Genomic DNA, 11515 nt, shown 5'->3' with positions numbered 1-11515 from the left:
TCTGAGTTTGCATTGCTAGTCTGAGTGCGTTGTCATTGTCAACCAGGACAATATATGCCATAGACTGTAAAAGCAATATGCCCACAATTACCTCGATCCACTTGTAGGGTGTCCAAATGTAGCCAAGCCAGTGCGTTCTGGTGAAAAGTATATAGCAGGCTAAATTAATCCTATTCCTAGCTCTTTTATTTCTGTTACAGACCTTCTTTATTGAATCTTAAAATAAAGTAATATTTGCCTGTGAGGTCCAATCGTATTCCTAACACATTTATTTTGAGGTGTAAAAAAATAAAGCTATAGTCTATTTGCAGATTCTAGCAGCAGCTAATTGACAATTCACCTGTCCTGCTGCACGGTGGTGAAAGAGTGACGATAGAGTCTGAAATCAATAAACCCGTGTAAGCAGCTGATTTGGGACCGGTCAAATGCATGTTGTATTCAAAACAGTATACTCTGGCGCCGTCTAGTGACGGTAGGTATATGCTACCTACTCCAAATAATTTATCCCAACGGGCAAGCTGGCTGGAATGTTTGAATTAGCCAGACAATCATTTTATGTGTTACAAATTACAATGCAGATGTTGTTTCCTGCCTGAAGTTGCTGCTTCCTGAAAGTCTTTACAATATTATACTCTATGGGGAATGCGCGTGCGTCACCAAACCCGGAAGTTATGCAGGAATGCCTACTATAGTGGCAAAAAACTACTTTCTGGCCTTGACAGCCCATACATCCAAAGTTCCAAACAGAAAAGTCCTATCTGATTGCATTAAACTACGTTAAACAATGTTAAACTCACTTTGCATGTTGCTTTTCGATGTGCCACTCGATGAGGCATTCTCTTTAAGCATGCCACAATCAGACAAAAGTCATTACAATATATACTAATTAATCAAGACAACAACAAACCATTAGCAGTAGTTTATTTGTATAAAAGTGCATCATGAAAATCGTAAAATCATTAAACACATCTAATATCTGTGTTGGTCTAAATCAAGATATTCCAACTGCAATACTAATAATATTTGATTTGATTTGATTACAAAAACATGAGAGCAAACAATAGGCCTATGACCAATAATTGCAAATGCAAATGTAGACAGATGGCAACTTAATTTGTAGACCTGGCATCCTAGCATGTATAGTTTCAATATACAGAGTACAGAGTGATTTTCTGATATAGTTTAGATGATTAGGTTATTGGTTTACCTATGATCCTAAATTACAATTTCTATGCATTTGATGTATTACGTCCTCATGCTTACTGTAAATCGCTCTGGATTAAGAACGTCTGCCTGTATTGACAAAATATATAGGCTAAAGCCATATAGCTTAATGCTGTATCGATTAACAATATAAAAAGGGTGTTAATTATTTTAATTTTTTAATGACATGGTAATGAAAAATGTTTAGTGCACAATATAGTTGGTGTTCTTGGGGAAAGTCACTTTATGTATACTGTACATGAAAGATTTTAAGAACTTTAGGAAGAAGTCAAGTGAGCATGAATTTGTCCATATCACCTACTGTATCTACTAATTTAGTCTCACCAGTTGCTACAAGTTGGATTAGAAGATGGATATGTCAAAAAACTATTCCTACACCGCATCAAGGGTTTTATTGGGCAGGCCCTAAAATGATGATGCCCTTGATCGTGAGGAATTATTTGGGGTAATTCTGGTTCCGGGTTGGTGGTTCCGGCCTGATGACTATACAAACCAGTGACAAAGTTCGACCGGATCAGAAACCCGAAAATTGTATTAATCCCAGGCTAGGTTTAGCCCATGTCATCATTTCTGTCGACATCCCCTACTTTGATTCTGAAATTACACAGGTGCAGTACATGTATTATCAGTCACTCGCATTTCCCCCCAAGAGGCTGGTGGATTCAGGGGTGGAGCTGGTGGAGCCTTGGGCTGGAAGAGTGAAGGAAAAGCAGCATTTAGTTGGTTGGTTTCTTTTTGGGCTAATTATTTGTTACAGTTTTGTTTTTTTTGTGGTTTCTATCTCTTAAAATTAGGGATGAGACATTTTGGCCGATATCGATATCCGATATAAATAATTGCTGTTATGGCAGATAACCGAGATAACCGATATGAACTCATTCCGTATTAAGAAAATATAATCATTTTTGCCATTCAGAAAAAAGGCTTATTAAAAATAAATCCAACTTGTTGACTGTTTTGAAAGCTTCCCCAGAAAACATTGATATCATTTGCAGCCTTCATCATAACAAAAGGCATTTTCAGTTGTTGTTTTTTTCCAACATAATAATTATAAAATAAAATATCTGCTAAAACTGATATATTATTTCACTGGTACCGATTACAGATATATCTTTTTAAGGCCAAAATAGGCCGATACCGATGTGTTTGCCCCCATCACTACTTAAAATATTTATGTCTTTGGACTTGTAGGCTATATTGGATGCTGTGTTTAGCTTGGCACTATCGCTGCATTGACAACTTGAGTTAATATATAGTTGTCTTCCTTATATGGAAAATAACTTTGTACTTGACATTTAATTAATCAAACACCGCTGGACTGCTGTCATGGCACCCACTTTGAGAAATACTGCACTAGACTTTGCTAGCCTCACACAGAGCAGTATATAGTATGCAGCACAAAAGTACCATGAAATAAAAACATTGTATTTCTTGGCATCATAATACATCACAAGCTTCTACCTTTAAATAATATCATATTATAGTGAAGTAAAAATGCAAGGGTATAGAAAGTAATTACCAGAGTCCCTGCTGGACTCACTGGAATCTGCAAAGAAAAGGAAGAGTTAAACCATGAATGAGTTTTGCAGTGCTTAATGCACTCAGCTGGATCTAAATAAGCCCCTGGCCTAGGGCCTAGGGTTATCCTTTTAACAATCATTGTAAAACTGTACCACTGTACTAAGAGCAAACTGTTAATAAAGTATTTAAACAATCAATCAAAAGTAACAGTCATTAACAAAATGCAATATCTGTGTACAGTGACAGTATATTTAGAAAGAAACAACAACATATGGCCATAAGTTCAACATTCACTCTCAAAATGGCAAAGAATCAATTATGTGATTTTGTACCTTACATTTTATTTTTAATTATGGATGTTTCTTTGTACTTCACTCAATCATGAGTATCTTGTTTTTGAGAATACAACCATTCAAATCAGTTTCTATTCTATTCAACAATACCGTTCGTATAATAAAGAATAATAATAAAGAAATGTCAATTTTGAAAAGGTAGAGAAGGGCAAACATGATCATACAGTACCTTTCCATTCCTTCTCCATGTCAACCTCTTCCAGATCGCGTTCCCCTGCCAACCCTGGAAAAAAGGGGAAAGAACTGTGAACAGACTTGTTGATTTGCCTTTCTTTTGTAAACAAAACTGAATGGATGCAGATGAAATCCCTAAGTCGATATTCTAATTCCATACTGTATAAAAACCTGTAGCAAAAAATAGTTTATTCTAAATAAAATCATTCAGATTTTGATGCTAAAAACATATTGTCAAACCGTTTGATTTAGACTAGTCTTACCTGAGTCGCTGGAATTGCTAGAAGTTTCACTCTTTCTTGCTGTAAATGTAGACAGTGTTACAAATTCCAAACAGTATTTTTCTTTAGAAAATGTGAAACTTGACTATGTTAGTGTTATGTTGTTGTTGTTATTATTATAAAAAAACAGGCACACATTATCATACCATTCAGGTTCTTCATCTCGTCATCCCCAAGACTGCCTTCCTCTGACAACCCTGCCAAGATGACCAATTGAGACACTGAACAGACTTGTTTAATTGCCTTTCTTTCTTTATTTTGTAAACAAAGCTGGATGGATGCAGATGAAACCTATATCAATAATCTATTTTTCTTATAAACACATTTCTTTTATATTACTCCTCCAGATTCTGTCCAAAAGCCACCACCAGGAGGCCACAACCTGACCTGGCCTGGTGTGCCATCTAGTTCTGAATAAAACAATTCTGATTTGGATCCTAAAAGCATATTGTCATAGCATTTTGGTATAGAGTATTACCTGAGTCCTTGGAATTGCTAGAAGTTTTAGTCATTCTCTCTGGAAATATAAACAATGTTGTATTAGGTCAGGTCGTTTTTAGGATGAACATGGTTTTACATAATTTACCTCTACATTAATTAATTTCAAAGATGCTACATTAGCATTGCAAATCATTATTTCTTTAACTACAATAGCGTCAATTTAGTAAAATAATCTGTGTGTGGCAAGGCTGTTTCAGGATCATTAGGCAGAAAGTTGAGTGAAAGTCTCATATAGAAAGGTTTCTGTTTCAATCATTGCTGCCATTCTAAAGTGTCCTTGAGCAAGGCACTGAACTACCTACCAACTAATTTGTTGTAAGGTGTTCTGAGAGTTTTAACTTAAAACATAAATGTACATTTCCAGATCCCCAGAGTTAATAAGTGTGATGTTTCACCAGTGCTAGTAGGGGAAATTGCTAAACAATATTCATATATACATTTCCTCCATTGAGACTGAGAGGGAGCCAACACAAAGGAAACGCTTACCATCTCTCTCAATGGTCTGATGTACAATATAAACTCTGTATTTCATTCTGTATTTGCGTCTTGCTCTCTATGAAAAACGTAGTGAAAAGCAACAATGTATTTTTGTTTTGCTTTTCAAAGTGGAACCATGAGCATTCCTGGAGAGATATTTAATTTACTTCCTTGTACAATAGTTAACTTCAAAAACCAGTTCCTGATAATGACAGAGAGAGAGAGAGAGAGACTCGTTTCCCACGTGACCTATAATCACACTTATGTGCAGTGTAATAAAATGAGACCTTTGTACTCATATCTTTGATATGACAGCCATAACATGCAGTTTCTTTGTTTGAGACTTGTAATTTCTATGAAGTTTTACTTTCTGTTACATTGCTGTATAGCTTCAGGTCTTGACTTTTTAAGCTTGTTAGTTACTCATACTCATAACTTTAAAGAGAAGCAGCTACTAAGCAGAAAAAGAGAAAGTTGTTTTAAAATGAACCCAACCTTGTCTTTTCTTCACACAGTAGATCACAGCAGCCACTAAGAGTCCCAGCAACACCAAAACAACACCAACAATACCTCCGATGATTGGTCCAGAGTTGTCAGGTGGCTCAGAGTGGTCTAAAACCAAGACAGGATTGTGTAATTACATTACATGGTTTATTGATAACATTTTCCAGAACATGCATGCATGCATGCTCAGTAACACACCCTATAACCAGTAAGACGCCCTGAAGGCGAGAAGCGACCTCACTTGTGTGCACACATCCGCCTGGATGATGGCAGACTGCTGGGCAAGCGCTGGCGCTTTGGCATGGGGGGTCAGATCAACATATGGAATTAATTTAACTGTACTGGCCATATTGGAGCGTGTCTTGAGTGTACAGGGTTTGATGAGGTCAGATCAACATATGGAATGTCAGAACAGGAAGGACGGGTGGGGAAGGATCAACATATGGAATGTGAGAACAGGTCAGCTCCATATATGGAGATCTAAGGGTTTGAGGTCAGATGTAGAGTTTCTGGCTGGCTCCATATATGCAGTATACAGTATATGATGATCCAGTCTTCTCCATGTATGGTTATCCAGGGTTAGATGAGGTCAGTATCGTGATCTCCATATATGGAGGCGTGGCGTGTCACAAAGCACATATGGAGATCTAAGGGTTTTCATGATATACTTCATGATGTCACAAGGCATGACCATATATGGAGGCATGGGTGGGTGACGGACGGGCAATGCTCGTTTTAGAATAGATTAAATAAAATAAACAAAAACTTGTAACATCTAAAATGCCTCTGTTTTTTGTACATACTCATGAAACACATGTGAAGATTAAGAGAATTATTAAACGGCAAAATGAAAACAAGCATCTTACTCCTATACTTGATCCTGTGCGTGTTGGACGCAGGGTGTATCACCTCACAGCTGTATTCGGCAGAGTCACTTCTTAAAATCTCCACTCGATTCAAGATCTGGTAAGTGCCGTCGCCGTTGGGTCGAATACCTGTGGATTGCATGCCGTCCCGTTGATCCACCATCCTCCCATTTCTCTTGATGTGCAGGAGAACGTGTTTGGGGTAGAAGCCTGTTGCCAGGCAGTGTAAATAGATGGAGTTCGGATTCTTGCTCTTCACTTCATACACAGAGAGCTCTGGTTCCTCTGTAAAGCCATGAGGACAACTTTGAGAAGACGCATTACATTGTAGGGAATTCTTCATTCCGTTTAATTTCATTTTGTCATTCATTCATCATTATTCATATGTGTCAAAGGTTAATTTGTGTGTGATACTACTTTGTATTTAAAGCGCTTTGAGCTGCATGTACACACAATGTACTGTATGAAAGGTGTTAATAATGTAAACTAATACTCACTGTTGTTAAAACTGATATCCTCTTCCGCGTAACCAACAAATTTACTTAACCAGTTGACACACTCTCCCTCCAGGTAGCCTTGGGTGTAGTCGTTCAGCATCTTGACTTTATCCCACTTCAACTTGGTGGGAAGTGCAAGGGCATTGGGGGCGATCCAGCGCTTATGCACATCATCAAAGGCCAGGAAGTCATCACCGTCATAGCTGTATTCATCCTTGCCGCTGATGAACTTTAATGATTTGTCATCTCCAGCTCGCTTCTCGGCTCTGCAGCCATGCCTCCACTGAAGAATGTGTAAACCTGGTGAAAAGGTTAAAAAAAATACAATGACAGGGGAAGGCACAACAACTTATGAGGCATCATAACAGAGGAAAGAGTCTGGAAGGAAGGTCATGACACAAAACAACATCTAGTTTAAACGTTTCTTTATAGTTTAATTAATGCAATTTTCTATGGGACTAAAAGAATGCAACACAACAAGAGAGTTAGGATGAAATAAATGCCAGACAATTATCCATTTTACACAGCAAACAGACAAACAAAATGCAGTCTAATCTCACGAGCAAAATGGGAGACATGCTCACAAAGAGAAGATACAAACACAGGGTGGCCGTAACAATATTAGGGAGACCTTAATCCTGTGGGAGGATGGTTATAGCCTATATGATGATGAGCGCTTGGATTTGGGGGGTATTTAGGGGTGACGTATTTTGCTCAAGGACACTTTGATAGGCTATAGACCGGGGCTGTGAGGCAAACCGGTGACCTGCTGACCTTCTGATTTTACCAGACAGCACTAATATACGGTGTTGGTTGCAGCATAGCGAGCTACCATGGAGTTTGTCCACGCATGTGACTTCAGGGTCCTTATAGGACCAATCATCAGTAGGCCTTAGTCAATAGAGCGGCGCAGTCCCTCCCCCTTTCAGAACAACGAACGGCCCAGGAAATGAAAACGCAATGCATTTCCCCATAGGCAGTTTTTATTTAATTTATTTAAAGACCTTTTAAGCGTCGTACGAAGCCAACTCTTGTCGTGACAAATCATGACAACACACACAATATTTTGGACCAAACAAATAATTACAAAGAAGAAAAACAACAAAAAAAAGTGTTGTAACCTGCCGTTTTTTTCTACTTTCTAATTATTAGTTTGGCCCGAAATATTGTGTGTGTTGTCATGATTTGTCACGACAAGAGTTGGCTTCGTACGACGCTTAAAAGGTCTTTAAATAAATTAAATAAAAACTGCCTATGGGGAAATGCATTGCGTTTTCATTTCCTGGCCCGTTCGTTGTTCTGAAAGGGGGAGGGACTGCGCCGCTCTATAGCATTTAGGCAACATATCACCATTTGGTATTGCCCCTGAGCCCACTTAGAACTTGGATGCACAGGGTACATGGAAAAAAGTATGTTCTGGTACTTTAGAATTTGCTATGGTAAAGAACCGCATGCCTATGTTGCTCATACGAATAAATAGCTACAACAGACCCGAAATGTATAGGCCTACAATAGCCTACAATAGGCTACATGGACAAAATATCATGGCAGGCTGAGTATATATTTTTTGCCCTCCCAGGAGTACTGGTCTGTTTGTTTTGTTATTTAATTTTATTTAATTGTGCACATTACATAGTTTAAACAAAGTGCCAATCGGCACAGGTCTCCACCAGGGCAGGTCAGGTTGTGGCCTCATGGTGGCGCTATAACAGGCTGTTGAGGAAGATTTGGGCCGGAGGTTAGTGTTCGAGGGATGCAGGTACAATGTTTTTCCATGTGTGCATACATAAGTTGTATAAAGATCGATGCAGTTATAGCTAAAAACAGGAATTGGCCTGTTATAGCGCCACCGTGAGGCTGATTTTGAGGAAATAATTGTGGCATGTCGTCCTCGGCCTAGTGAAAATGTGCTTGTATAATGTAAGGGAAATTGCACACTGTGTTTGTGATTTGTGGCCTTTTTTCGAAATGGACGAATCGTGTGAGCTTTGGAAGCCAATCTTAGCCAATCAGGATGGAAGATGGGAAATGGTGCCGCTCCGTGTTGATCACATGACTATGGAGATAGTGTATACCGATTTGCGTGAAATTTGGATAAAAGGAGTAATAATAGAAAATGTGTTTTAAATATGTCGGCCTCCTGGTGGCGCTATAAAGAGCAGATGTGAAAAATTCCAGGCAAAGGTTTTTCCTTGGCCTCTAGGGAGTTGGCATACAAACAGATCCGTGCAGTTAGAGGTAAAAACAGTTTTGGGCCAGTTATAGCGCCACCTTGAGTCTGAGTTGAAATTGTTCATGTGGCATTTCGTCCTGGGCCTAGTGGGAATGTGGGTGCACAATTTCAGGGAAATCACGCGATGTGTTCATGATTTGCAGCATTTTGTTTGAAACTGAGCACTCCTGTGAACTTTGGAAGCCAATCTTAACCAATCAGGATGGAGTCTGAGAAATCTGAAAGACTGGTTTCGTTGAATGGCTCTAGAGCATTATGTCAAACTCAAGGCCCGGGGGCCAAATCAGGCCCGTGAATGAATTATCTTTGGCCCGCGGGATGATATTTAATTAGTATTAGAACTGGCCCTCTGGTATATTGCACGGACCACAATAATACTACAAGTCCCACAATGCACTGCGAGTGCATTGTCACGTATCGAGGGCCCACAAGCGCAAGCATGCGTCTTCTCTTCACTATTGATCAGCAGTGAAAGTATATCACTTGTGGTCAACTTTCAGCTACCTCTCTCCCCAAAAATGGCCCGTGTGTTGAAACACAGTCCGGCCCTCGACTTGTACCAATTTCTTTATTTTGGCCCACTGTGTATTTGAGTTTGACATCCCTGCTCTAGAGAGACTGTGTACCAATTTGCGTGATGTTTGGACAAAATCTGTAGGTGTACTGTGCAAAAACTTGTTTTGCACAAAGCGGCCTCCTGGTGGCGCTATAACAGGCCGTTCTGGAAAGTTTGGGGGGAGTGTGTGCAAAATTTGGCATCGACCGTGTTAACGGTGGCCGAGATTAGCTGCTCACGGACACACGGACGGACGGACGGACGGACGGACGGACGGACACACGGACGGACGGAGTGCAAAACATACTCTCCCCACATGCCTTCGGCCTGGTGGAGACAACTATTAAAGGATTAGCAGCAGTGCAAGATCCTACTGTTTATCTCAGGTTATCTTTTTATTGTAGAATATTGCGTAGACTAAATTTACAATTTGTTTCATTAGTTCTATATTTGTGTGTGCTAATGTTCAATTTCAAATGGTTAATTAATGGCAAGGTTGGGCCTATACCAAAACAGCCAAATGGCATAGAATTGTATCACAACTTTCTTGTAGCCTATGTAATCCTAAAAAGAATGCTTAGTTAGAGAAAATTTGCGAAATGTGTGGCAAATCTGCAAAATAAATGATTACCACTAGCTTTCACAAATGTGTCCATAAAGGTGTCTACTATAACATAAACATTTGTTCCAACCCAATCCCAACTCCCTTGGGAAACTTTGTGACAGCTGCTGAAAGTTGGGGTACGATTAACAACCAATATGGGCAACATTTAAAAAAAAATCATTATGCTTTAAGTAGCATGTGACATGTCAAACTAGGGGTTTTTTGTGATGCTGAATCCATTCCAAGCATTAGTTTTGCACGAAAATACTCCTTGGGCTAAATTCGGCCATAGCCACAGTTTGCCCAAATGTGTTGACCTCTTCACATTTCTGATGACGGCTATGGGCATTTTTAGGCAAAGGAGTGTTTTTTGTGGAAAACTGGAAATTGGAAATTGCCTAGCTGGCTAGGCAATCTTCATCTAGAACTTCATCTAGAACTTCATGCGCACAACTAAGGCCTGAAGTTCCATTTTGCCCAATCAGGCCAATGACTTCAAATTAGCTTGACAGCCCAGTTTCACACTATATTATTGTCTCCACCAGGCCGAAGGGCGAAGGCATGGGGAGTCAGGGGAGAGTATGTTTTGCACTCCGTCCGTGTGTCCGTCTGTCCGTTACCAGCTAATCTCCGGCACCATTGGCCTGGTCGATGCCAAACGTTGCACACACACTCCCTGGATGCCAACGACAAACCTCTGCCCCTAAATTTCCAGAACGTAGCGCCAGCTTTTCACATTTTTACCTATAACTACATCGATCTGCATGGAACTAGGGTTAAAGGGCAAGGAAAAACCTTTTCATATGTGCCTTTTATAGCGCCACCAGGAGGTCGACGTTTGTAAAACACATTTTTTGATATAACTTCTCCAGATTCTGTCCAGAAATCCAGAAAATTGTTACACAGTATAGTCGTGTGCTCAAGACGGATCTGTCTGATATTTCATATTCCATCCTAATTGGTTAACATTGGCTGCAAAGTTTGCAGGATTGGCCCGTTTAGAACAAAAAGCCTCAAATCATGAATGCAGCGCGCAATTTACGTGAAATTGTTCACACACTTTCCTACTAGGCTGAGGAATAAATCCCACCCTTTTCACATTGGCCTGTTATAGCGCAATACGTGACTTTAAGAATAAGAGTGATTAACACTGAGTTAATTTTAAAACATAATATAACTTAACTGAACGGTATAGGAAATGCTTGGATGTCTAACCGGTGTCATTGCTGTGTCTCATTCGATCCCTGAGGATCCCCAGGTTGACTTTGAACCACTGCTCCTTGCTCTGGCGTGACTGCGTGCCTTTCTCCCAGTAGTCCTTGCCCAGCTTCTCCTTCATCCACGGCTGCATGGGGATCTTTTCCTTACTCGAGCTGTCATAGTAGTCAATCATTCTGTCATCCAGCAGGCCCATGGCTGTGAACACATGGATCCCTGGGAGGTCGATAGGCTTGGAGAAAGCTGTGTAGATGTAGGTGAGTGAGTGGATCTCTGGAAGTAAAAAGAAGAAGAAAAACACTAGATAAGGTAAGCAAACAGACATAGAGATACTTTAATGCAGGGGTACTCAACTGGCGGACCGCGGTCCACGACCGGACCGCGGACCACGACCGGACCGCGGACCACCTCTCTGCGGACCCTAGGCAATTATTATTTTTTTTTTTTTTGCATCAGGTCAGGCCAGCAAAAAGAAATCTCTCCTAAGCTCAGGCCAGGCCAGCCAC

The 11515-nt window shown here is 40.1% G+C and overlaps 1 protein-coding gene and 1 long non-coding RNA gene across 2 annotated transcripts; both read right to left on the bottom strand.

Moving 5' to 3' along the window:
- Positions 1–1157: 1157 nt before the first annotated feature.
- Positions 1158–3324, bottom strand: LOC310860884. The gene is made up of 3 exons (XR_014569437.1): positions 3268–3324; positions 2744–2770; positions 1158–1914 (listed from the first exon to the last, which is right to left on the bottom strand). It is a non-coding gene; the product is annotated as an uncharacterized lncRNA (long non-coding RNA).
- Positions 3325–4968: 1644 nt separating this feature from the next.
- LOC310870122 (major histocompatibility complex class I-related gene protein-like) lies at positions 4969–11278 on the bottom strand (the record flags this gene model as incomplete). Its single annotated transcript, XM_083781182.1, has 5 exons — positions 11007–11278; positions 6399–6698; positions 5902–6186; positions 5102–5143; positions 4969–4982 (listed from the first exon to the last, which is right to left on the bottom strand). Exons 1-5 carry the CDS (start codon positions 11203–11205, stop codon positions 4969–4971), a joined length of 840 nt encoding a protein of 279 aa, XP_083637308.1. The 5' UTR covers positions 11206–11278.
- Positions 11279–11515: the final 237 nt, after the last annotated feature.

Source organism: Protomyctophum parallelum (assembly GCF_964188405.1).
Source record: "Protomyctophum parallelum genome assembly, chromosome: 1".
NCBI classification, from domain to species: Eukaryota; Metazoa; Chordata; class Actinopteri; order Myctophiformes; family Myctophidae; genus Protomyctophum; species Protomyctophum parallelum.
The sequence above is the reverse complement of the archived record's forward strand: the minus strand, read 5'-3'. Positions and strand labels throughout refer to the sequence as shown.